We start from the raw sequence: 26,391 nt of genomic DNA, 5'->3' as shown, positions 1-26,391 counted from the left end.
ATGTGTAGGTGAAAAAGTGTGTGAAAATACGTGTAATGTTGTTTAAACATTGAAAAACATTATTTAAAATCCCTTGCCAAACACCCCTTAATGTGTAAAAGACACGCTCAAATCAAAATCACATCTCATATAAAGCTTCTGACTTTATTTACTGCTTCAAAGGTGTACATTGCCACAACAACAGGAAATACAAAAAAGTTTGACTTCTGTGCATGCCTTGCTTATCAAGCAACCACAATACATGAGCAAGTAAAGTGTTTCTCATTTTGAAAATGAAATGAGGAAAAAAGGTAAAATGGGAAGGGGAGATAGAGGTGGATGAAGTTTTTGGAGCTAGGTAGTTTATCTTTCTTTTTGTTTATGTAATTTTTTTTTCTTTTTTTGGTGTTATTTTGACCAGACTTCTTTAAAGTATTTTTTGTTTGAGTAAGCTGAGATGTTTGTAAAGCCTCAGATCATGATAATAGTACATGACAAGGATATTTTTAGACCTACAAAGCTGACGACATGACGAGACTGTCGAATACATTTTCATGGGCAGATGGATCTAGAGGAAGTGAACCTTAGTTAGGCGAACCTCAATATGGATGGACCCAACAAAGGGGACAGACCCCAGACGGACGAACCCAATAAAGAAGGACGCACGGTACTCACATGGCTCCCACGTGGCTGGAAGTTCTCATTGATAAGAGAAGTTTTGCAGCGCTGGTAAATTCATCCATGTTAGGCAAAGGCGATGACCCTAACAAAGTCGTCAGTCTCACCAACACAATCATAGCACGAGTGACGACAGAATAAGATTGACGGTCCCATCCTAAAGCTGACGACAGCACCTTGTTGGTCAACCAACACCCAAAGGTAATGACTTGGATAGTTAGACGGGGATAAATAGCTGACGGAACGCGTCAGGCATGCTAAAGGGAATAATAGAACCTCTGACGAGTCTGACATGGCCTTACTTGGCCTACACGCATAAGCGTATAAGGAAATATCCTATGCACCATGCTCAACCTTAATCAAGAGAGTCCTATAAGAAAAGAACTCCGCAAAATATGCGACTTAGAAAGGATCTCTCTTACAAGGAAACATCCTCTTATCCAAGGCACGAATGTCAACCCTACACTACTATAAAAACCCCGAGACCCTCACAAATCAAGGTACACATAATTTACCCTAACTCTGGCACTGTAGAGTTGTGAAAAGTTCTCTAACTTAACATTCGAAAGGTATTTGACCGGTACCACATCGGTACTCTCTATAAGATCTTCTTCTTTTTTTGTGTTGTGTAGATTTGGTATCGAGTACGTGAGGACCGTACGACTTACTGATAATTTTTCGGCATCATCACTACATAATACTGATTGATATTGGAATTAAAAAAAAAATGGAAATACATATATATAAGCTGAGAATAATTAGCATCATACAGCCGAAGCTTGCATGAGTGTAGAGTATAGACTGCAAGTCGTGGATCAGCTAAAACGCAGAAGCTACAACTTGTGTTATTATTAAGAGATTATAGGTATGCGTTTGACTCCAATTTAAAAAGTCAGCTTATTTTACTATTCAACTTATTTTTGTTAATATTCATGGGCTCCACTGCATTTTTTGGTACTATTCATGAATCTCACTATACTATTTTAGTTATCCTTTACCTTTATCTACCATACTTTCAGTAAAAAAAATTACAGTTTCAACAAAATAAACAGATCCCAAACACTAACCAAATTGAGTAATTTAAATTGCACATGCAAGTGTTGTTATCTGATTTTTTTTTCTTTTTTTTTTTTGTTAAATGAGTTGTAGACTTGTAGTTACATTATATTTCTATATGAAAAAAGAAACACTCAACTTTCTTAACTATATAACCAAGATCCATAACTTTGGGCATATTCAGTAATATTCAAAACTTTGCATTATTTGCAAGTTGGTTAATGGGATGGGGAATGAATAAAAATGTGTTTAAATACCTTATATGTGTCAAATAATTATTCAAGAGAAAAAGTGTAATTTCATTGGTATTTTCATTTTAATATTGTCCATGACTAAAAGAATGGCATGTATGGTTCATCCATTTAATTAATGGGTCTACAATTTAAATTAAGGTTTGTAAAGCTAGCTAAGAGCATTCATAGGATGCTACAAATTTAGTTTTTAGCACCTCAACAAGCTATTTTATATATTTTACCAATTCATTTTATAATATACCTAATATTCTAATTTTTTACCACTTTATTTAAAATAATATAAATAACTCATTAAAATAATAAAAATAATCACCACAAAAACAGCCATAGCCACAACCACCTCTACACTAGCCACAACCACTAGCAACCACAACCCATTATAGAAAAAGGAAAATAAAACCACAAGCCATCACCACCAGCCATGGCTACTACAACCACCATTATAGAGAATGAGAGATAGAGATAAGAGGAGAGATAAGAAAGAAGAGAGAAAAGAGGGAAGAGAGGAATATGTGAAGAGAGAGAGAGAGAACCAGTAAAAAAAGAAAAAGTGAGAGAAATGATCTTATTTGATAATAGAATAAAGAATTATTATTTGTTATAACTTGCGCACTACAGTGGACTGCCATACTTGGCCATCTACTATAACTCATTTGCAAAAAAAAAAAATGTAAAATAACACCATCAATGTAACATGCTTTTTGTAAGTGTGGGTTGTTAAAAATATTTAATTGAATAATATTAGGGACACAAAATTTTCATAACTCACTATCATGGATATCATAGAATCTATGGAGATCATTTTTTTTTTTTTTTTTTTTTGAAGATTAATCATTATATTCTAATTCCTACAAGTCTTTAATACTTCCAAGACTTAGTGTCTCCATTTAATTTTATGACTTGTCAACTTATATTTGAAAATGAAATATATTAATAGTAAGATATTTGAAATGGTCTAGATACTCTCGTTTGTTCAAAATAAATAAATAGAATAGAATAGAAATAGTATAAGTTTTGTAAGGACACGATTTGTAACGAACCGTAACAGTGTTGGGTTCGCACGTAAAAAGACTCAAACAATATCATTTGTTGAGCGTGGGTTTGAAAGGCTAGGCCTTGGTCACCAGGCAGTGGGTTTTTCGTGGTGTTCATACATGGTTAAGTCATTCTCGCCCTAGGAGTCTTTTCCTTAGAGGCGGGCTGGGAGGCTCAGGTTTTTGGCCATTTTTCCCAACCCCCTTTTGGCACACTCCCTTTGTTATTATATAGTCCTCCTTGGTTGATATTAGTCCTCCTCTTGTTGGTCAGGCAGGTGCTTACTTCTGTATCCGTCACCTTAACTGTACCCTCTTACTTTCTGTTAGTTGCGATGATCGAAGTTACACCGCCCAAGCGTCTTTTCTAATTAACGCGAAGGCAGGTGCTTACTTCTGCATCTGTCACCTCCACTGTACCTTCTTACTTTCTATTAGTTGCGATGATCGAAGTTACACCGCCCAAGCGTCTTTTCTCATTAACGTGATTAGGATGCTGGCAGGTGCATTTAATGCGGAGTAGACGTGTTTTCTTTGAACCAATTTTGCGCCGTACCTCCATATGGGCCCCATCCCATTCACATCCCCTTCAGGGGGCTGTTTGGGGATAGCTCTCATCGAGTCGTTGCTCTTCCTATTGAAGTCCTGGAATGCCGAGGATAAGGTTGTCCTCAGCTGCGCCTCTTGACACCTCGGCCTTCGATCATTCGTCCTCGGCACATGACCTCCTCGGCACGGGCCTTGAGCCCGGGTGGAGCGTGGGTCGGATCGTAAGCTCCCCGGCCTCACAATAGCCCCTCATTCCTTGTCACTTATCGGTTCCCGAGACTCTTTCATCTGCCCAAGACACGTCCCTAGAGCCCCTGGAAGGCGAAACGTGGTCTCATTAAATACAAGCGGCTTTGTGTTTCCCACGTTCTACGGTATGATGAAGATCGAACGGTGGTGATCCCTTGGTCTTTATGGGCGGGAAAATTTGTGCAGTTACCCTAGAAAGTATAAAAGATTTTTTGGAACGGATTCGTCTCTTCAGTTTTACACTTAAGAGTTCTAGCGCGTGTATTCTGGGTTCATCTGAACTTTCGCCCAAACTCAAGTCTATCTTCAGCACAAAAAAAAGCCTGTCCGAAGCGTCTTTCTCCCTTTATGTAAGTTCCCTACCTCCATTAACTCGTGCTTTTCTCTTTTCTGGGTTTATTTTTCTTTGGTTCCGTTTCTTCTCCTGTCGCGGATTGGGTTTGTTTGGTAAATCATAGAGATGGCTAAATTGAGACTGAGGAAGTTAGTAGATACTGAAGAGGCGATGAATAAGTTCATCGTCAATTACAGGATTCCCCCCAACGTAAGTCTGAGGCATTGTAAGATGGGGGAGTGGCACTATAAGAGGGAAACGGGCGCGGTAGTAATTCCCGTCCTTGCCTTTGTAGAGGGAGGTAAGAGAATCCCTATGGGGCCGGTGACGAGGGGTTATCTCAGGCACTTCCGATTAGCCCCCACCCAGTGCGCCGGCAACGTTTTTAGGATTCTGGGTTGCGTAGACGCTTTAAATGAGAAAATGGGGTTAAGACTGACCCACCATGATGTGAACTGGCGCTATAATCTTCAAAAATTGAAGGAGAAAATCTACTACATGAAGTCGAAGGACAAAAGGGTTCGATTAATCCAGTGCCTCCCTGACTCCAATAAGGGATTGAACAAGGATTTCCTTATCGTCTCCGGTGAATGGCACGATGGCGACCCGTGCCCCATAGCAGAAGGAGAACCAGGTGGGGTACTGGGAATGGAAGGGTGATGACCCTTTACGCCATTTTATTCTAATGTTGTTCGATAACTAACCATGTATATGTGTTTTTCCTTTTGTAGATCCACGCGCTCATCAACAACACTTTCACTTGGTCAACCGGGCGGACTTGGAGACTGTTCTACAAGCGGCAGTTTTCGTAAATGACGAAGATGGTCAAGTCCGAGCCGCTCACAAAATACTAGGATACCCTCCTGTTCAGAAGTCATTTGCGGACGCAAGGCACGTGATTAGCGCTCGCCGTCCTTGGCTTCCAAAAATTACTGTGGTCGAGACAGGATTTTTAATCTCCCAGGAACCATCTGTCCCCGAGAACATCCCACTGGTGGGCCCCTCCTCGTCTCATCAAGTAGCCGAGGACGAAGTCGAGCTAGGCTAGCCCGAAGAAGGTTTTGGGGTATTTGACCTTCCCCATCAATCTGAGGATCCTGGTGGTGATATAGGAGACCCGTCCTTGTCCGAGGCGGAAATGTCGTCAGTAGGCACTTCTTCTCAGGCCGAGATGGGACTCAAGAGAAAGCCCCTGACCCCCCTACTCGAGGGTCAACCTGGGAAGGATACGCAGGGAACGCCACAACCCAAGGCTCCTTCCCTACCACCTCAGCCTCAGGTTGTCCAGACTAGGTCATCTTCCACCAAGTCACAGCCACAATCCCCCCACTCCAAACTTCCTGCTTCCTCCCAGTCATCTCCACCTCCTCGGCCGGAAGGCACTGACACAAAATGAAAGAGGAGCCCCAAGGGCAAGGAAATCATGGAGGGGGGAAAATCCCAACCTTCTAAGGAGAAGGAGGAGGCTCCGCGTACAAAACAACTGAAGATTGGGCACCAGAGCAAGGGTAAAGAAACTGAAGTCCATTCCTCTCAAGGCAAGGGAAAGGGGATCGAGGCCCAGTCTTTGCTAAGCACCTGGCTTCCTGTCCCAATGCTTCACGGGGGTCCACTGCTGGAAACTGCATCCATGAGGGACCTTGGAGATGGCGAGGGTGGCTACGTGGCGGATGCGTTAGGGAGAACCATGCTACTCCCTACTGACATGGATGGCCTGAGGAGAATGAGGATGCAGGAGGTCTTCCTCAGTACTAAGAGGTGCTTGGGCATGGTAAGGTTTCTTGAAACCTAAAACTTTATTAACTCTCGCTTCTGGTTTGTCACTAACTATGCATTTATCTCCCTTGCCAGGCTCTCCAGGCCACTTATAGGATAGATGAAGAGGTGAATAATAAGAGTAAGGCGGCCGAGAATGAACGCAACAAGCGCATGACGGCCGCGAAGACTCTCCAAGCCTCCGAGGATGAACTTGCCAAGGTCAAGGCTGACCTAACAGCTGCTATCCGTGAACGGGATAGCGCCTCGGCGGGCCTAGCTAGTGCCCAAAAACAGGCCGTGGACCAAACCAAACGTCTACTTGAAGCCGAAGATCAGTTGCAAATAGCTAAAGATATGATCGAGGGCTTAAATAAAAAGCTGGCCGCGGTCGAGCATGACAAAGGTGTGGCGGAGTATGCCCGTGACGAAGCTGAAAGGGCCAAGCGGGAGGCCGAGTTTGCCAAAAATGAGGCTGAGGTTGCCAAGGAAACGGCCGAGGATGATGGTTATAACATGGGGGTAGCTGAAACCCAAGCCATCCTTAAAGCCCAGATTCCTAGAGTATGCAGGCTTTACTGCTCCCAGGTTTGGGAAGAGGCATTGAGGCGAGCTGGGGTGAATGCTTCATCCGATTTGTGGAAAGCGGAGAATATATTCTACCCTACAGCCATCCGCGAGGCCACCTCCTCCAGCTCCGTGGCTATGAGCGACCAACCCAAGGAAGGGGTCACCCAGTCGGAAAACTTACAGGTCGACAGCTCCCCTAGCAAGGTGCTCAAAGAGGGAGAAACTCAGGATGGGGTAGGAGTATCTCAGCATACGGACCCTGAGGCACCCAAGGAGGTTATTGAGCCCGTGGTTGGCACTCAGATGCCTAATGCTGAGGAGCCATCCACACTTGGCCAGCCCCCACAGGCCATTCCCTTTGCTATGGCTCCCAAGAGTACCGATACTGACCCTGTTCAGCCTCCCCCAGAAGGGACTACCCTCCAGGGCGTCAAAACTGATTCCGCTCCGCCTTCCCAGGATGCGGCTGTCGCAAGACCAAAGAAGTAGAAAACCCTGGCTAGGCTCCAAATTTGTTTTTAGATTTAACGATTAGCTTATTATTATTTATTATTATTATTATTATTATTAATTTTTTTTTTTTACTTTGAAAACTTTGTAGTCTATTAACAGTTTGAACCTATTGAACACGTATATATGAAACCTTATTCTTCCTTTTTTCTTCTGGTTACTAATTGGTTGCCCTCGTTGATACTTATTTATTGTTTATGAATTTTGAACTAATTTATCTTAACCCGTATGAATATTTGTGCATGCGATACGTTTAACATCACGTTTCAAAACCAGAGCCTACCTGCACCTGCAGAGCCTTGAACTCATTTCTAACCCTCACTCAACGAAGATATAGGCGTCATTTTGGATGTCACGTGTAGCGGCCAAGTCCTGCTTAGTACCCAGGTTCCTTTAAAGTAGTTGGTTTCCCCATAGGTTTGAGTCCAAGGACCATACAATACCTTGGTTCTGCCCAAAATTTGATTAATACTGATAAGTAGTTGGTTTCCCCATAGGTTTGAGTCCGAGGACCATACAATACCTTGGTTCTGTCCAAATCTCAGTTTTTTCTTCTAAGTAGTTGGTTTCCCCATAGGTTTGAGTCCGAGGACCATACAATACCTTGGTTCTGTCCAAAACTCAGTTTTCTCTTCTAAGTAGTTGGTTTCCCCCATAGGTTTGAGTCCGAGGACCATACAATACCTTGGTTCTGTCCAAAACTCAGTTTTCTCTTCTAAGTAGTTGGTTTCCCCATAAGTTTGAGTTCGAGGACCATACAATACCCTGATTCTGTCCAAAACTCAGTTTTCTCTTCTAAGTAGTTGGTTTCCCCATAGGTTTGAGTCCGAGGACCATACAATACCTTGATTCTGTCCAAAACTCAGTTTTCTCTTCTAAGTAGTTGGTTTCCCCATAGGTTTGAGTCCGAGGACCATACAATACCTTGGTTCTGTCCAAAACTCAGTTAATACAAATAAGTAGTTGGGGGAAAATAACCTCTCGGTTATGGCATAAGACCTTGGTTTTGAGGGAATTATCTCCTCGTCCGAGCCCCTAGAACCATCTATGCGGCTGACGCTACAAAGCGTAGCCCCTAGTAAAAAAACATAGCCCCTAGTGGAACTTTACGTTAGAACACAACAACCGGCCGCTAGAAATGACAAGGGAACTGTCCCCACTTACCGTCTATGCCAACACACAAGCCTTTCCCACAGACGGCGCCAATTGTAAGGATACGATTTGTAACGAACCGTAACAGTGTTGGGTTCGCACGTAAAAAGGCCCAAACAATATCATTTGTAGAGTGTGGGTTTGAAAAGTTAGGCCTTGGTCACCAGGCAGTGGGTTTTTCGTGGTGTTCATACATGGTTAAGTCATTCTCGCCCTAGGAGTCTTTTCCCTGGAGGCGGGCTGGGAGGCTCAGGTTTTTGGCCATTTTTCCCAGCCCCCTTTTGGCACACTCCCTTTGTTATTATATAGTCCTCCTTGGTTGATATTAGTCCTCCTCTTGTTGGTCAGGCAGGTGCTTACTTCTGTATCCGTCACCTTAACTGTACCCTCTTACTTTCTGTTAGTTGCGATGATCGAAGTTACACCGCCCAAGCGTCTTTTCTCATTAACGCGAAGGCAGGTGCTTACTTCTGCATCTGTCACCTCCACTGTACCTTCTTACTTTCTGTTAGTTGCAATGATCGAAGTTACACCGCCCAAGCGTCTTTTCTCATTAACGTGATTAGGATACTGGCAGGTGCATTTAATGCGGAGTAGACGTGTTTTCTTTGAACCAATTTTGCGCCGTACCTCCACATGGGCCCCATCCCATTCACATCCCCTTCAGGGGGCTGTTTGGGGATAACTCTCATCGAGTCATTGCTCTTCCTATTGAAGTCCTAGAATGCCGAGGATAAGGTTGTCCTCAGCTGCGCCTCTTGACACCTCGACCTTCGATCATTCGTCCTCGGCACATGACCTCCTCGGTACGGGCCCTGAGCCCGGGTGGAGCGTGGGTCGGATCGTAAACTCCCCGGCCTCACAAGTTTTAAGAGAGAGTTTCTATCATTAGCATCTGCTCCTAATGATTACTCTTTATCATCGAACCAAGATACTAATTGGTTTTTGATTAGGCCATAATCCAATCTCAAGTTTTTTTTTTTTACCACAAAATATTTTACCAATTGAGTTAATTGGAACCCACGTAAGTATGTACACAAACAAAGTGGACTATAGCTATGGGTTGTAGTTAGCTTAACTGAGTTTTTGATGGTTTAATAAAAAATCTGGAGTTCAATTCCTACATACATCAAAAATAGATTAGTGTCTTAAAAAATTTCCTATAAAAAAAACTCAAAAAACTGAGGGTATCAATGTAATTTGCACTTTTTGAGTTGGATCTCCCGGGACGTGCGGTTTTTTTATGTTGCTGATGCATGTGAGTGAAATGAACTGGCGCTCTAACAACGTGAACTTGAACTTAGACTCTGTCTCTCAAGTACATCCCTCTCCGGTTACCGAATTTCAACCGTGTGATACAAAGTGTACATAATCCAATGGCTGATAGCTGAACTCCTAACCTCAGGAAAATGACTGATCTGCCCCTGATACTATACGTAAACTAAACTTATAAGTCATAAACAAGACGAGGGTAGAAAGTGAAAAAATAAATGTAAAAACTGCACCTTTTATTGGTTCTGTGATAAGCATTTGTCTCAAAACGGTTTTTGTTGTCCATTTAGTTCCCTCTCACCAAAGCATGTTCCCTCTCTTTCCCTCCAAACCCTCTCTCTAGCTCATAAATCTCTCTCTCTCTAAAACCAGAAGAGAAAGAACCTCTCTGTTTTTCTCCGTTGCTTCTATCAGGTAAGCTTTTTTTTCTCTAAGATTCAAGTTTAATCTCTTTTTCTTCATCGTTTTCGTCAATTTGATCTATATCTGAAGTTTCGATTTCAAAGATATCATAATATTCTGTTATTTTTTTCAATTTTGTATAACAAAAGCTGTAAATAATGAAATGGAAATCATTTTCTCTGTGATTCTTATCAGCAGGAAAAGTAGTAGTTCAAGAACTGAAAAAAATGCAAACCGACTCCTCGTCGAGCACCGTCACTGCGAACACCATGTCCACCTCGCCATTCAAGTCGCAACTGTTCCATCCAAACGATGTCGTTTACAGCTCTCTCTACTCTCCTCCGACCTACTCCTCCGACTCGCTGAATTCGGACTCGGTCTCCAACTCCAACCGCCTGTACCACTCTCGGACCGTACAGGAGCACCAGGAGAACGTGAACCGGAATTCTCTGTACCTCACTCGCCTTCGCGAGGCAACAGGAGAAGTCGAGGCTCTCCGCCAGGAGAACAGCCACCTCCACGTCGTCAACCGCGAGCTCAACAAGCAACTCAGCCTCCTCATCCACGCTTTGCTCCGCTCCTCCGCCACCTCCAACGACTTCACCACTGCGGCGTCTTTTTCTGCTCTCGACGCCTCGTTCCGAAGGTTGAGAATCGGAGGAGGAGGAATGAACGAAGGAAGCGATCACGATCACGATCAGATCCCCTGGGATGACGTGGCGGCGGTGCCAGATCTGATTGAACGTCCGACGAGCGTGATCGAGAGCGGAAGGCTCCAGAACGCTGACGTGGAGCGCTTCTCGTTACCGAAGAGTATCTCTGTCAGGTCCAATGGTTACTTGAAGAACAATCCCGCTCATCACCAACCTGCTGGTTCCACTCGCACGACTCGGACCGCGACTCGGCCTCTACCCGCGAGTCCACTCATCGCCACGGTAACTACGTAATTTAACGGTTTTTGCTTTGTACTCATTTTAATTAACTTTTTTTTTTTTTTTTGATACGTCCTTTTAATTACTTATTATTGCGAAATTGCCATTGCTTGCTTGATTTTTATTTTGTGTTTTTGAGTAAAGCTGAAGAACTCTGAAACTAGAAATTAATGTAACAGGAAAAAACGAAAAAAAAGAAGAAGAAAAGAAATAGGTGAAGGATTATGAGTACGGAGAGGACCATGGATTGATTAGGTTTATAGGCTTGAATGCGTGACACGTGTACACAAGCAGAGGTTTTATCAGTTCGACTTGTGTGTGTGTTCACTTTCTTGTTGGTGAAGTAAGGCTCATGCCACGTAGACATGTAGCCAACTTATTATGAGTTAGACTTTATAATAATAATCGTAGTAATGATAGTTAAATCTACAGAATAATTGAAGTTGTTCGTATGGAAAGTGTAATGCAAGAAATGGAAGGGGATCATGATGATGAGAGTCCGAATGGGGAAAAACACTTTTGACTTTAAAGGCCACCAGCTCCATTGTCAAGTCTATAGACAATTGGAAGGGAAAGGCAAGATGTGAGGCACAAACAAATGCAGGGCCCCACTTCCATTCATCCTATTGATTTGGCGAAATTGGATAAAAGTAGTATATTTTAAGAATCTGTAAGTAAATGAACACAACAAATAAAACAAACTCACTTAAGAAACATATAAGAAAATAGCCATCTTCTAGTCAAATGATCACTTAAAAATGTAGTATTAAGGTTTTGACACTTGTATGTATATATAGGAATGGGATGCATATATACTTACTGGGATGATTTTTAAAACCAAAATCATTTCTTGAAGACGCTTGGGCATCATTTGTGCAGTATAGAAATATTTTTGTAATAGATACTCTCGCCTTCACAAACTAGAAGAGGCCAAAAGGATCAAGATTATGTGATCATCTACACGTACATTGGAATATTTATTATTTTGCGTAATAATCAATGTCCATCTTACATGATGCATGGCTAGCTCTTACAAAACATTGAATTTATTATTTTGTGTAACTACTATTTTACACAACGTCTATTTCACATATATAGGCATGCATGATCGAAACCTATGTGAGAAGATACCAACTCAAAGCACCAATATATGTTGAGAAAAAACCGGATATAAATAGGAGTGAGATTAGTTAAATAGTATATATACCCATGCAGAAAGTCTCCGAGGACCCAAGATCAATTTTTTGTGCTTTTCTTACCTGAAAACTATAAGCATTTCCTTTTATGCCGATTATAATGTTTAGAAAGTTATTCTGTATGAATATGATGATACAGCAAAAGGTGTATGTGCCTGGAGTGAAGAAAGAGGAGGAGCCACTTGAACTAGAAGTGTACAACCAAGGCATGTACAAGACGGAGCTATGCAACAAATGGCAAGAGACCGGAGAGTGCCCTTACGGAGACAACTGCCAGTTTGCCCACGGTGTAGAGGAGCTCCGCCCAGTCCTCCGCCACCCACGCTACAAGACCGAAGTCTGCAGGATGGTCCTTACTGCTGTTGTCTGCCCCTATGGTCATCGATGCCACTTCCGCCACTCACTCACTGAACAAGAGAGAGTCATGGGTCCTCTTTTGCCCAGGGCAATAAAGCTCGAAAGGTGAATAGTATTATCACCCAAAAGCAATTGGTGATTGACGAGAGAAACTATTCTTGATATTTGAGTATATTCAGATTTTTGTAAAGCCTCGATCGGATCACGACAATGGTACATAATACTCAATGATATAACCGGAATAAATAAAACTATGGACATACATAAGATAAGAAATACTTAGCGTCGTTAGCGTGGTGAAGTACAATTTGTTGAAGGCTTCTCTGGCCCAAAGGATGGATTTTAATTCGAAGATGGTTCTCATGTGCTTTTTTTTTTTTCCTTACAATCGTTGTGCAATTAAAAATGACAAACTGAAACATCATACATATGTGGTTTTTTTTTTTTTTTGGTCACCAAAGCAAGCAGAAAAGGAATCTCTTTGTACTGATGGTATTTGATTCTGGTGATCTGAACTTTTTTTTACAAGGTTATCGTTCATTACTAGTTCTCATCGGAAATAGTCTCATGTGGTTGCATACATTATTAAGTTATATGAACGAGTTTCTTAATGGATTTCTTCACTGCAAACATTGTTGACACAAACCTGCTTCATGATGCATTGTGTGTGCGCGCGCACAGAGAGAGAGAGAGAGATGGGCTGTTTTGGGATGAAGTCAGGGTTCAAGTAATGAAGATATGAGAGAGAGAGAGAGTTGGGCTGTTTGGGATGAGGTCAGGGTTCAAGTAATGAAAATTTGAGTTTTGTGGGGAACGGTAAAGCCAGCAAATTATGGTACAGTAGTGATTTTGTTTTCAAAACACGAACCCGTATAACTTATGACAGTGTATGAGGCTGTTTGTTAGTGCTATTTTTCCTTGTTTAAACGTATTTCTATAATAAATGTTCACGCATATTTTTACATTACTTAAACAACGTTATTAAAATAATATTACCAAACATGTCTTATATCACATGATAATTAGCATTATGGTACTACCCCTAATCCAATAGAGTTATATTTATTACCCACAAACTAGTTTACATAATTTTACACAACCTAAATAACAATTAAAACCATTATTTGAAGTCATAAATTTTAACTTAAAAATCATAACTTTAATTACATTTTCAAATTTTTTTTTTTTTTTGGATTGTGTGTAAAAATGTGTAAAACATTTTATGTATTTCTCATCTTAAGAGCATCATCATCAGGTGTTTCATAAAAAAAATGCTATTTTGACACATCAAAAGCCTATTTTATTATTTTACTACATCATTTTACAAAATCTCATTTATCAGATGTTTTATACTTCAATTCTATACATTAAAATAATATTTATTACACATTAAAATAATATATTAACTCCTCCCTATCATCATCATCATCAACAACAACAACAACGGCATAACCACCACTGCCACAACACCACCAACAACCTCTACGCAACAACACCAACAACCACCACCGGCACAAACCCACATCCACCAACGCCACCTAAAAAAAAAAATCCACAAAAACCCAATGGCACAACCACCACAACCTCCCAATAATCACCATCACAACCACCAAATTGCCACCACAACCATAGTACCACTGCCACAACTAACCCACAAGCCACAACATTCACAAACCTCAAAACACATCCCAAATCAAATAAACCCACAGCTCAAGCGACGAGATCGGTGAGATCGGCTTCAGGTAGGAGACATCGACGGCAAGATCGACTTCAGGCGAGATCAGTTTCAATGGCTTGAGGTGGCTTTAGGCAAGAGAGGAGACGACTATGGCTTGAGGTGGCTTTAGGCTAGAGGGAGCTGTGGAGGACGACTATGGCTCCAGTGAGATTGGCGGCAAGATAGAACAGCGAATCGGTGACTCTGAGATGAACTAAACCGATTTGGTGTATAAGAAGAACAGAGAGGAGGGAGCGAACAAAAGGGAAAAAAAAAATCAGTGAAGGAGATTTTATAGATTAGTGATGATGCAATTTGTGAGATGGTAGAGACGAAATCGATGGTGGCTCATGATTCATGAATGGGAAGAGAATAGAGCAAAAGGGAAGGGGGGAGAAGAAAAGAGTGGCTCAAAGTGGAGATGGAGAAGCAGTCTGTGTGGCTTTTTGAGGAAAAAGAGATATTTTTAATTGGGATGAGAGAGAAAGATGAATAAAATAATAATAAACACATATACCATTTGAGTCTATACTGTGTCAAAGTTGAGATGGTACTGTAGCATGTCTCAAAATTTTGACACATTTAACACCCTTGATGATACTCTATTTTTGGTGTTTGGTGTGTCAAATGCGAAATAATATAGCATTTAACACACCTAATGATGATGCTCTAACAAGGTGAGACTTGCTGACCTGGGACTTGGGAGAAGGTGAGGCCTAGGGTGCCCAAGACATGCTTGCTTAGTGGGCCTGAATCATGATTCTTCTCCCTTAATGGACCTAGATCTCTCTAGCTGAAGGGTAAGGAATCCTTTAAGTATGCGTTTGGGTAGAAATTATTTTACCCTGCGTTTGCATTTCTGGCGTTTCACGCCTTTTTTTTTTTAATTGAGAAGCACGTGAACACAGATCTGCCAATGGGTCTCGTGCATTCTACACGGGACCCACCACCTCGTTGACAATCCAAATTTACACTGAAATGGCACTGTTCAGTGGGTCCTGTGCATTGTTCACGGACGGGACCCACAAACTTATTTTTTCAACAACTTTTTCATTAAAAATGAATCCCACGGCACTATTCACACATTTAAAAATTATTTTGTTACAGTGTTTTCAATTTTCACACATTTAACTAAAAACTGAAAATACTATAGCAAAATAATTTTTAAATGTGTGAATAGTGTCGTGGGACCCATTTTTAATATCTTTTTTCTGAATAAAGTGGTTATGGGTCCCATGAATAATGCACTTTGTCTCCTACATAGTGAATCCATGTGCATGAACAGTGCGGTTACTATTCATACGCGCTAAAAAAAAAAAGGGAAATTTGAAACTCAAAACGCAGATGTGCAATAAGCCCAATCCAAACGGCCACAAAGAATAAAAGTTTAGCGCAAGCTTGCACTAAGCATTTACCATTTGTTGTGAGAAGTAAAAGTCAAGATGGTAAAAAAAAAAAAAAAAAAAAATTAACTCTTTACCTTTTTAATATTTTAGCTTTTTACTATAATAACTAATGCTGTAAACGAGCCGAGTTTTGTCGAGTAGTGAATGTTCAAACTCAGCTCAACGGCAAAAGTAGAATGTTCAAGTTTGGCTTGAACTTGATACGAGCCTAGAAATAATATTCAAGCTTGAGCTTGTTATAATGTATAAAAGCTTGAACTTGGCTTGGCTTGGCTTGGCTTGATTTATTAGTCAAGCCAAGCTCAAGCTCAATATCAAGCCCAAACTCAAGCTCAATATCATGCTTTTGAGCTTGAGATCCAAAACAAGTATATTATCAAGCCTATATCAAGTTTATTATCTAACCTATTTGGTTTGGATGAGTGGTCTCAACTTATAATTAATTAAAGTCTTAAAAGGATATAAGTTTACTTGTCAAGCTCATATCAATTTTATTACTAAATTCATAAACAAGCCTAGACTCAACTTGTTTTGTTACTTTTGTATCGAGCCTTGGTGTTCACGAGCTTGTTCATGAACAATATTTTTTACTCGGGCTCGGCTCGTTCATTAAACAAGCCTAAAACTAAAGTCTAAACTTGGCTTGTTTATAAACAAATAAATATGAACGAGTTTTTTATCGAGTCAAGCCCAAACTGTTTATAAACAGCTTGGTTCATTTACAACCCCAATCATAACCGTTTTACAATTCACAAGAAACTTTGACTGATAATTGCCTGCACTGCTCTTCGAACTCTATTCGGTTATTGAGATCTGGTTTGATTATTGATGGCCAAGATTAAGAGTTAAGAAATTTATTTTAATCTTAACCCTAGATCAAAACGTTTACTTATTTTACAGTTTTTTCCTCTCACGGGACCTACAAACCTCACTTTTCAGCCACTTTTTCATTAAAAATGGGTCACACGGTACTATTCACACATTTAAAAATTATTTTGCTACAGTGTTTTCAGTTTTCAGCAAAAATAAGTTGTATCCAAACGGACTAACTCATGATCCGAATCCTCAATGACCCAATGAATCTCTATATTTCTTCATCATGCTTGTCTTCTTAAGCGTGTAAAAGGCATGCTCAAATCAAAATCACATCTCATATAAAGCTTCTGACTTTATTTACTGCTTCAAAGGTGTACACTGCCACAACAACAGGAAATGTAGAAAAGCTAGACTTCTGCGCATGCCTTGCTTATCAAGCTACCACAACACATGGAGCAAGTAAAGTGTTTCTTATTCTGAAAATGAAATGAGGAAAAGAGGTAAATGGGAAAGGGAGATAGAGGTGGATGAAGTTTTTGGAGCTGGGTAGTTTGTCTTTTGTATTTTGTCTTTCTTTTTGTTTATGTAAATTTTTTTTTTTTTTTTTGTGTGTTATTCTGACCAGACTTCTTTAAAGCATTTTTTGTTTGAGTAAACTGAGATTTTTGTAAAGCCTAGATCATGATAATAGTACATAATATTGATTGATATTGGAATTTTTAAAAAAAAATGGAAATACATATAACCTAAGAATAGGCCTGTTCAGCCACCGCCCACCACCGATGGAACCGCCATTCACCACATTGAGCCGCCCGCCTCAGAGCTCCACCGCAGGTGTTCAGCGCAGTGTCGGCAACGATTTCCGAGTACTGAAGCCACCAGGTGCAGCGAATGGTGATGAGTTTTGCTCATTGATGAAAACCGCACCGCACCGCTTATCAATATGTGTGTATAAATATATATATATACGTCTCAGTGGGATAGGGAAAGGAAAGCTCAGAGAGAAAAAGAGAGAAAGAGAGAGAGCAAGCGACAATTGAATCCGGAGGAAGAAAAAGAAGCTAAAGCTAGGGTTGATTAAAACGTTTGTAAAACGAAGTCGTTTTTGGGTTTTATTTTTTAAAATTCTTGATACTAAAACGATGTCGTTTTGGATTTAAAAAAAAAATAGAATTAAACTGTGCAACGACGTCATTCAAGTTAGGTTAAATTTCTTCTTTTTTTTCCGTTTATATCACACAACCCCTCATTCTCTCTCTCCACACAGCCTTGTTCACTCTCTCTCCCCCTTTAGCCATCGCCAATCACTGCCACCATCCTCTATCGCTCGATGCCTCAATTCTCCAAGTATCTTTCTCTCCTCTCTCCTCTCTCCTCTTTCTCATAGCTATTCTATTGAAGTTCCAAGAGAAGGTTTTGATGGTCAATACCTAGGCAACTATGCCGTCTATGCTTCTCCACGCTACTAGGTGTGTGAATTTATTTGATGCTCAATACCTAGGATGCTAACTATGCTTTGCCTTACTATGCTTTTTAGAAAGATTGTAAATTTATTTGAGATATTTTGTGTGGGAATTTGAGAAATATTCTGAATATGTTTGTTTGTTTTTTCTAATGAATATTTGGACTGTTTGATGTGTACTGAGGGTTTTTTTTTTTTTTTCTTTTGAGTTTTTTTTTTTAACCGAACTAACCGCACCGAACCGAAATGGTGCACTGCACCTTGTGTAGACCGGTTTCCACCCCTCCACAAGTGAGGTGCGGTTAGGGTTAAGGGGAAACCGCCCCTATAGGTGCGGTGCAAAAAAGCCCCCTAAAACCGGCCGCACCGCATCGTGTACAGCCCTACCTAAGAATAATTAGAAATACAGCTGAAGCTTGCATGAGTGTAGAGTATAGACTGCAAGTCGTGGATTAGTCAAAACGCAGAAGCTACCGCTTGTGTTATTATTAAGAGATTACACGTATGCATTTGGCTCTGGTTTAAAAAATCAACTTATTTTACTATTCAGTTTATTTTTGCTAATATTTATGGGTCCCACTGCACTTTTTGGTACTATTCATGCGTGTCACTGTACTATTTTAGCTAACTTTTACTTTTATTTACCATACTCTTAGCAAAAAATTTTCAATTTCAACAAAATAAACGGATTCCAAACACAAGCCAGATTGTGTAATTTAAGTGGCACATGCAAGTGTTGTTATTTGATTTATTATTATTTTTTTATTTTGGTAAATGAGTTGTAGACTTGTAGTTACATTATGTTTCTATATGAAAAAAGAAACACTCAGCTTTCTTATCTATATAACCAAGACCCATAACTTCGGGCATATTCAGTAATTTTCAACACTTCGCATTATTTGCAAGTTGGTTAATGGGATGGGAATAAATAAAAATGTGTTTAAATACCTCATATGTGTCAAATAATTATTCAAGAGGAAAAGTGTAATTTCATTGGTATTTTCATTTGAATATTGTTCAAGACTAAAAGAATGGCATATTGTATGGTTCATCCGATTAATTAATGAGTCTCCAATTTAAATGAAGGTTTGTAAAGCTAGCTAAGAGCATTCATAGGATGCTACAAATTTAGTTTTTAGCACCTTAACAAACTATTTTATTTATTTTACATACTCATTTTATAATACACCTAATATTCTATTTTTTTTACCACTTTATTTTAAATAATATAAATAACTCATTAAAAAAATTAAAAAAATCACCACAAAAACAGCCACAGCCAAAGCCACCTCTACACTAGCCACAACCACAACCCACTGTAGAAAAAATAAAATAAAAGCCACAACCCATCACCACCAGCCACAGCTACCACCACCACCACCATAGAGAATGAGAGATAGACATAAGAGGAGAGATAAGAGAGAAGGAGAAAGAAAAAAGAAAAGAGAGAAGAGAGAGAGAGAGAGAGAGAGAGATTATCTTATTTGATAATAGAATAAAGAATTATTATTTGTTATAATTTGTGAATTACAGTAGACTGCCAAAATTGGACATTTACTGTAACTCATTTGCAAAAAATAAAAAATAAAAATAACACCACCAATGTAGCATGTTTTTTGTGGCATGGGTTGTTAAAAATAGTTTTTTTAGCAAATTAAAAGCATCATTGTGAATGCTCTAATAGAGTAGAGTACTGCAATCCTAACCGGAACATTGTATGGAAGACTAAGAGTCATGTCAAATGATATGCTCAAGGACCAAGTAACATTCATGACATTAAGCAGGATGGAGGAAAAATAGTACCACTCAAGAGTGTAGAGGCCATTTTTTTAGTTTCATAGTCATATGGTAGCTGCTCATTTGTTCCTTAATGCTCATTTCATGGCCGTATTGAATGAAAGATGTTTTGATTTTTCTTTTCGATTGAGCGTAGCTAGTTCTAAACAGGGGATGGGCCTTATGGTTTAAATTTCTCCAGTTCACATAGCACTGATAGCAGGGCTTAATTTTACCAACTTCTCTACTTCACGAATTGGACCTGCGGCCCGTAATACTTTTGCTCTCTCATTGTAAAATACGATTTCCCCAATAATGATTTATATTGCTCTCCAAATACGTGGAAATTTCAACGTATTTGGAGAGCAATATAAATCATTTGGGGTAGGAGATCATACCAGCATTCTTTAAATATCTAGAGTCTAAGTTAAAAACAGTAGTGTAATTTCTAATTTGGTTATTTGGGCACCCAAAATTACAAGACTCAACTCACAAGAATAAAATGCATGATAGGTCAAGGTCACTTTCCACTTTAGCAAACAAGATGAAAGATGTGGTTTTGCAACCAAAGCTTGAAAAACCATAGTCAAAGCTCTAGAAAGTAGCAAATCCTTCATGAAATCTTGCCATCCAAAACTTTTCCTTAGGATTTTTAAAAAATAATAATAATAACTTTGCTTCATGGTTCAAGCCAATGAGTTTTCATGGGGCAAACTTAGGTCTTGTGGTTTAGAGGATGAAAATGTGATCCAGCATTTCGGTAGGACTTCATGAAAGTGTGGTTAGACTCTCTAAAATAGAGATAATTTTGTGTTTGCGATGCTGTAGGAGATACTTAGGGAACAAAACCCAACTCATTGTTAATAAGAGCATTTGCATATGAACTAACTCATTTTTTTTTTCTTTTTTCTTTTTTCTTTTTTTGTATTTTAGCATAAGAACCAACTTTTTCTATTTTACATACTCACTTTTTAAAACACACCACATCAAATTATCTATTTTGAGATGTTGTAGGAGATACTCAGGGAACAAAACCCAACTTATTGTTAATAAGAGCATTTGCATAAGAACTTACTCTTTTTTTTTTCTTTTTTTTTTTTGTATTTTAGCATAAGAACCAACTTTTTCTATTTTACATACTCAATTTCAAAACACACCACATCAAATTATCTATTTTACACTATATTTTATTAAAATATCAAATTTTCTTGATTTTTTTTAATTGTTTCTCTTTATTCGCATATAACAACCACCACCCACTCTCTTTCTTCGTCCTCGAAATACATAAAGAAAGAATAAATAACTAAAATGAAAAATTAATAGTGTTAGTATAAATTTACATAGTTTATCAAACTTGTAACATTACACAATTATATACGAACTGATGTGAGATATTTCTAAACAAAATTATATAAATTTTACACATTTTTCTATGGAAAATGTTTATAGGTAAGATACTCATTAAGAATGATTTATTGTGGGATCCACTTAATAAAAATTTGGTATTAATTGATGAGGTGATTGAAAATATTACTAAAGTAACATGTAAAACTTAAGAAGTTAACTTTATTAGCACTGTAAAGTTGGTAAAAAATTAAGCAAAATGATTTGACATGAAATTATTTCTTAATGGGCACGTTATGGGTGATAGTTAACACTACCTTTTTTCCTATTACTAGCTAGGGTGGCAAGTGCAAGGCATGTGCTACCTCTTAAGAAAAAAAAATTAAGATATAATTTCTATTTGAAGAAGTATGAAACTATATATAAAAAAAAAATGTACATCACACAGTCTTAGGGTAGCTATTTAACATATGAATATCTATTTTATTATAATAGTTTCTTAGTACTTATTTGCAAATTGCAATATCCACTTATTAAAAACTTCTAAGAATGATAACAAATATCATTATCATCTAACAATAAGCAACTAAGTTTTGCCAAGACATTATCACAATATTTAAATTTTCATAATGAAATATTTCATATGCTACAATTGAACCCTTTCATCAAATACCTTCAACCATACACAATGCAATTTTTTTTTTTTTTTGGTAGAAAGGGAATATCATTAAAAACTAAAGAGCAAGAATACAACGATCATAAGCCACCCCAGCAGAATCTAGACTAAGTAACAAAGAGACTTTCACCGAGGGGGTCTAAGAAAATAACAAAATCTTAGGAAAGCAAAGCTCCCCTTCTAGCAAGAGCATTGGCACACTTGTTTGCCTCACCATAACAATGTTGAATTTAGACCATAGGAATGGCCCCTAATTCGGTCTTACAATCACTCACTAAGGCATCAATACAATTTTGGCGGCCATCCTCTTTCTACAGGACGTCCACAATAAGCTTCGCGTCTAGCTCGATGATCACAGTAGGTATCTTAAGGGTGATGCACAACCTGAGTCCATCTCGAAGAGACCACAATTCCGCAGCAACGCTAGTGGTATGACCAACGTTCCTTGCGTAACCTTTGATCCATTCTTCCTTATCATTTCAGATTAGCCTACAAGCACTAGCCCAGCTTGGATTACCCAACGAAGAGCCATCCGAGTTGAGCTTATACCAACTTAAAGGAGGTTAGATCCATCTGACTTGGATGTTCCGACGATTGATAACCTGCTTCCCATTGATGCCAATTTAAGCGAACTCCAAAACTTTAGAAAGGACTTCAAGCTTTAAGTTTTTCTAGGCTCTCTCATTCTGAAACAAGACACCATTCCTATGCAACCATAGTGTCTAAACACCAAAAGAAAAAATAATGCCCCATCTGACGCCTGAAGAGGAATGAGTATTAGAATTGCAGCAATTCAACCGAAGCCAATCAATAAGGTGTAAACCAAAGAAAAGAGTGTCAAGCATTTGGGGAGACAGGGAGGTCTAGAGGGTCCTGGCAACACGACAGTCTCTAAGCACATGCACAATTGATTCAGGGTCTTCCTCATAGAGTTGGCACAACGGGGTAACGTGCATCCCTCTAGCTGCGAGGACAGAGCAGACCGGGATGCTTTTATGGTAACATTGCCACAAAAAACATTTGACTTTCGGGATCGTTGGCACCTTCCAAATCCAATCCCCATCAAAGTTACCATTGTACATACCTTCCACCTCCATAATAGCAATACAGCTGGAGTCAGAAACATAAAAGATAAGTCAATTTTTCCTCCATCTTTGAAATTACATTATTAAGTATATGTTAACTCAATTTCATTGTATCGCTGGATGCAAGTTACTTTAATATTATCTCACTATTTAATAAACATGGAGTCAGCAATGCTCCATTAATAAGCACATATATTAATAAATTGAATCCATCTCACTACCAGACATGTATTATTTGGACATAAAACATTGCTAGACATAAGTTACTATATTGGACATGAACTATGCCACAATTGGATATGGTTTATTGGACTCATCCCATTACTAGACATATGACACCTAATTAATTACTTTCTAATATTGGACATCACCTAATAAACATAATAATGATGTTCAACTAATCATTTAATCAAAGTTATTCAATTTAATATTATTGTAGGCTTAAAAATGCACCGGAAGCCATTTGTCTATGTGGCCCAATGTCGAGTTCCAAATTGGACTCTCCAAAATAAATCCAGGTCTAGGAAAGTCACACATTCAGCGAAAGACACGTGGCTATGCGCAAAAACCGCCCCCGACTGTATGTTATATATAAATGGCGAAAATGCACTTTTGGTCCCCACATTTTGGGCCTATTTACAATTTGGTCCCTAAATTGATTTAGGTCCTAGGTCAATCCCTGATTTTCAAAAATTATTTTTAAAATAGTTCCTACTGTCAACCTAGTGACAGAAAATGCTGAGGTGGCAAACAGAATACACTGCTTGCTGACGTGGCTAATAAAATAATAATAAAAAATATATATTTAACATTTTTTAAATGCCAAGTCAGCATTTAAATTAATAAAAAAAAAAAAAAGCCAGCCCTAAGAAAATTTAAAAAAAAATGATTCTAAAAAAAAAATTAAAAAAAATGTAAATTAAAATTTTAAAAAAAAAAACCTTAAATCTAATTTAAACTAAAATCATTTCTTAAAAAATAAAAATTCATAATTGTTTTTGTGGGGCCCAATAATTTGTGGGCCAGGCCCACTTGCTCGTGGGGAGTCCAAAGGCCCAAACCGAAAAAGGTAATGGCCCGGAGATGCAGCCGAGCACAGTTTCGTCCTCGGCAGACCCAAAGCTCCCTTGAGGGTAGGGGTAAAAAAGAGATAAGGGAATAAAGGTGGAAGGAGATCTAAAATATCTTGGGAGAGTTATCCCTACGTGACCCTTCCCAGATAAGGCTCTGCACCTAACAGAGCCGTATTCTTCAGCTTTATCAACCATCCCCCACAATTCTGAGATTAGACTGATGGGACAAATATCAGTCTTGTAAAGGTTGACCCTACACGTGGACGAAGGACAGCGGACGTAAGCTAGTATAAAAGAAAAAGTAAGTGAACCTAGAGAGGGGACTCCCATCTGACCTCCAGAAAAAAGGACTACCAGGGTGAAAACACCTCAACAACACCTGAAAATACAGAAAAAACTCATCGTTGGGTAACCGGGGTAAGACCTTAATGGTCCTCGGATCAAGTCCGAGGAGTCCAACTCCATAGGATGCGACGCCGTAGGGCTTAAATGTTCAAGCCCAACTCCTTTTTCAACATGAATTCCTCCAAAAATCAAGACTGGAATATCGCCCCGTACCCAACGGCTAGCTTTTCGAGCCCACTCTCTACAAATCATATTGTGAGGGATCTTTCATGCGCGAGCCCAACATCCTTATTGGGCCGCCAAAGAATTGTGTCCTTACAGTTTTAATTCTTTTTGTTTTTGGTTTTGGTTAACCTCATCAGCTTAAAAAAAATCTTCACACTCTTTACCACTAATCTCAAACTCCCTCTCTCTCTCTCTCTCTCTCTCTCTATTCACCCTACACTTGGTCTCCCTAAATCAGAAATCACCGATTCAACCTTCTTCTCCCTCTCTATTTCTCTATTCTTTTTTCCTCATCTCGATCTCCCTCTCTTCGAATCGGTGATTTCTGGTTGAGTAATGGCATTTCGGTGGTCGTGGCTCACCGTGGGTGGGTTCAGATCGGCACAAGTGGGATTCAGATCGCCGTGGGCTGGGGTGGGGCCATTGGTGCTCGTGGGTGGCCGTGGTTTTTCTCGCCATCATCTTGGTCTCCCTTTCTCCGAATCGGTGATTTCTGGTTAAGTGGTGGCGTTTCGGTGGACGTGGGTGGGTTCAGATCGGCACAAGTGGGATTCAGATCGTCGTGGGCTGGCATGGGGCCGTTGGTGCTCGTGGGTGGCCGTGGTTTTGCTCGCCATGGGCCGCTGCGAGTGATGGGTTTGGTGGTTATGGCAGAAAATGGATCTGTTTTGCTTTCATTATTTGGTTTTGTTTTTTTTTTGGGGTGCTGATTTGTGGTTGTTGTGGTTGGTGGTGTGGGTGATTATGGTGGTTGTTTTGGTTGTGGGTGGTGGTTTCAGTTTGTGGGTATGGATTTTTTGTGCTGAGATTGATTTTGAGTGGGTTAGTTAATTGGGATTGTCTTGATTTGGAGAAAAACATGAAGAATGAAGTTCATGTACTGGGTTGGAGGTTTCTGGGTTTGATGATTTTTCTGGGTTGGAGGTTTGATGATTTTTCTAGGTTGGTTTTCTCATGTGGGTTTGCGTTTGATGATTTTTTCATGTTTTGGAGGTTTCAATGGAGGATAGGGATTTTGTATGAAATTTTGCATTGTTTTGGGTTTGATGTTCTGGGTTTGATTGTTCTTGAGTTCGGGAAGAACATGAAGAGAATAAGTTCTTGTGATCTTACCTCCTAACCTAAAAAATAATGAAAGCAATAATAATAATAATATTAGATTTAAAAGTTTTTTTTATATTAGTTTGAATTAAATTGAAATTGAAAGATATAAATTATTTTTATTTTTTTAATTAAACTGACATGGCTTTTTTAATTCAGAAAATGCTGACATGGCATTTAAATACATTTTTTTATTATTATTTTATTAGCCACATCAGCAAACAATGTATTCCGTTTGCCACCTCAGCATTTTCTGTCACTGAGTTGACGGTAAGGACTATTTTAAAAACGATTTTTGAAAATCAGGGACTGACCTAGGACCTAAATCAATTTAGGGACCAAATTGTAAATAGGCCCAAAATGTAGGGATTAAAAGTGCATTTTCGCCTATATAAATTTGTTGAATTTAGTTTGATTTGAAGTATAATTTAGGGATTCTATAAATTTTGAAGTTTTAAGTCTTGAGGTTTTTGATATTTGCATTTCAATAGGTTGATCTTAATTCTTTACCTTAAATGCTTTTTATTTAGGTTCATGTGATTTTTTGTTTTATTATTAAAAGCTATATTTTTGGTTGATTAATTATTGTTTGGATTAATTTCAATTAAATTTTTTTTTTTTTTCAGAATGCCTATTGTGGGGCCCAATAATTTGTGGGCCAGGCCCACTTGCTCGTGGGGAGTCCAAAGGCCCAAACCGAAAAAGGTAATGGCCCGGAGATGCAGCCGAGCACAGTTTCGTCCTCGGCAGACCCAAAGCTCCCTTGAGGGTAGGGGTAAAAAAGAGATAAGGGAATAAAGGTGGAAGGAGATCTAAAATATCTTGGGAGAGTTATCCCTACGTGACCCTTCCCAGATAAGGCTCTGCACCTAACAGAGCCGTATTTTTCAGCTTTATCAACCATCCCCCACAATTCTGGGATTAGACTGATGGGACAAATATCAGTCTTGTAAAAGTTGACCCTACACGTGGACGAAGGACAGCGGACGTAAGCTAGTATAAAAGAAAAAGTAAGTGAACCTAGAGAGGGGACTCCCATCTGACCTCCAGAAAACACCTCAACAACACCTGAAAACACAGAAAAAA

General features: G+C 39.2%; 1 protein-coding gene across 1 annotated transcript; it reads left to right on the top strand.

The window, feature by feature from the left end:
* Positions 1 to 9,724: 9,724 nt before the first annotated feature.
* LOC115974779 (zinc finger CCCH domain-containing protein 15-like) lies at positions 9,725 to 12,447 on the top strand. Its single transcript, XM_031095299.1, has 3 exons — positions 9,725 to 9,806; positions 9,993 to 10,729; positions 12,062 to 12,447. Exons 2-3 carry the CDS (start codon positions 10,022 to 10,024, stop codon positions 12,386 to 12,388), a joined length of 1,035 nt encoding a protein of 344 aa, XP_030951159.1. The 5' UTR covers positions 9,725 to 9,806; positions 9,993 to 10,021; the 3' UTR covers positions 12,389 to 12,447.
* Positions 12,448 to 26,391: the final 13,944 nt, after the last annotated feature.

The sequence above is a fragment of the Quercus lobata genome, chromosome 1, assembly GCF_001633185.2.
Source record: "Quercus lobata isolate SW786 chromosome 1, ValleyOak3.0 Primary Assembly, whole genome shotgun sequence".
NCBI classification, from domain to species: domain Eukaryota; kingdom Viridiplantae; phylum Streptophyta; class Magnoliopsida; order Fagales; family Fagaceae; genus Quercus; species Quercus lobata.
Note: the sequence above shows the minus strand (reverse complement) of the source record. Positions and strands in the feature narration are given on the sequence as shown.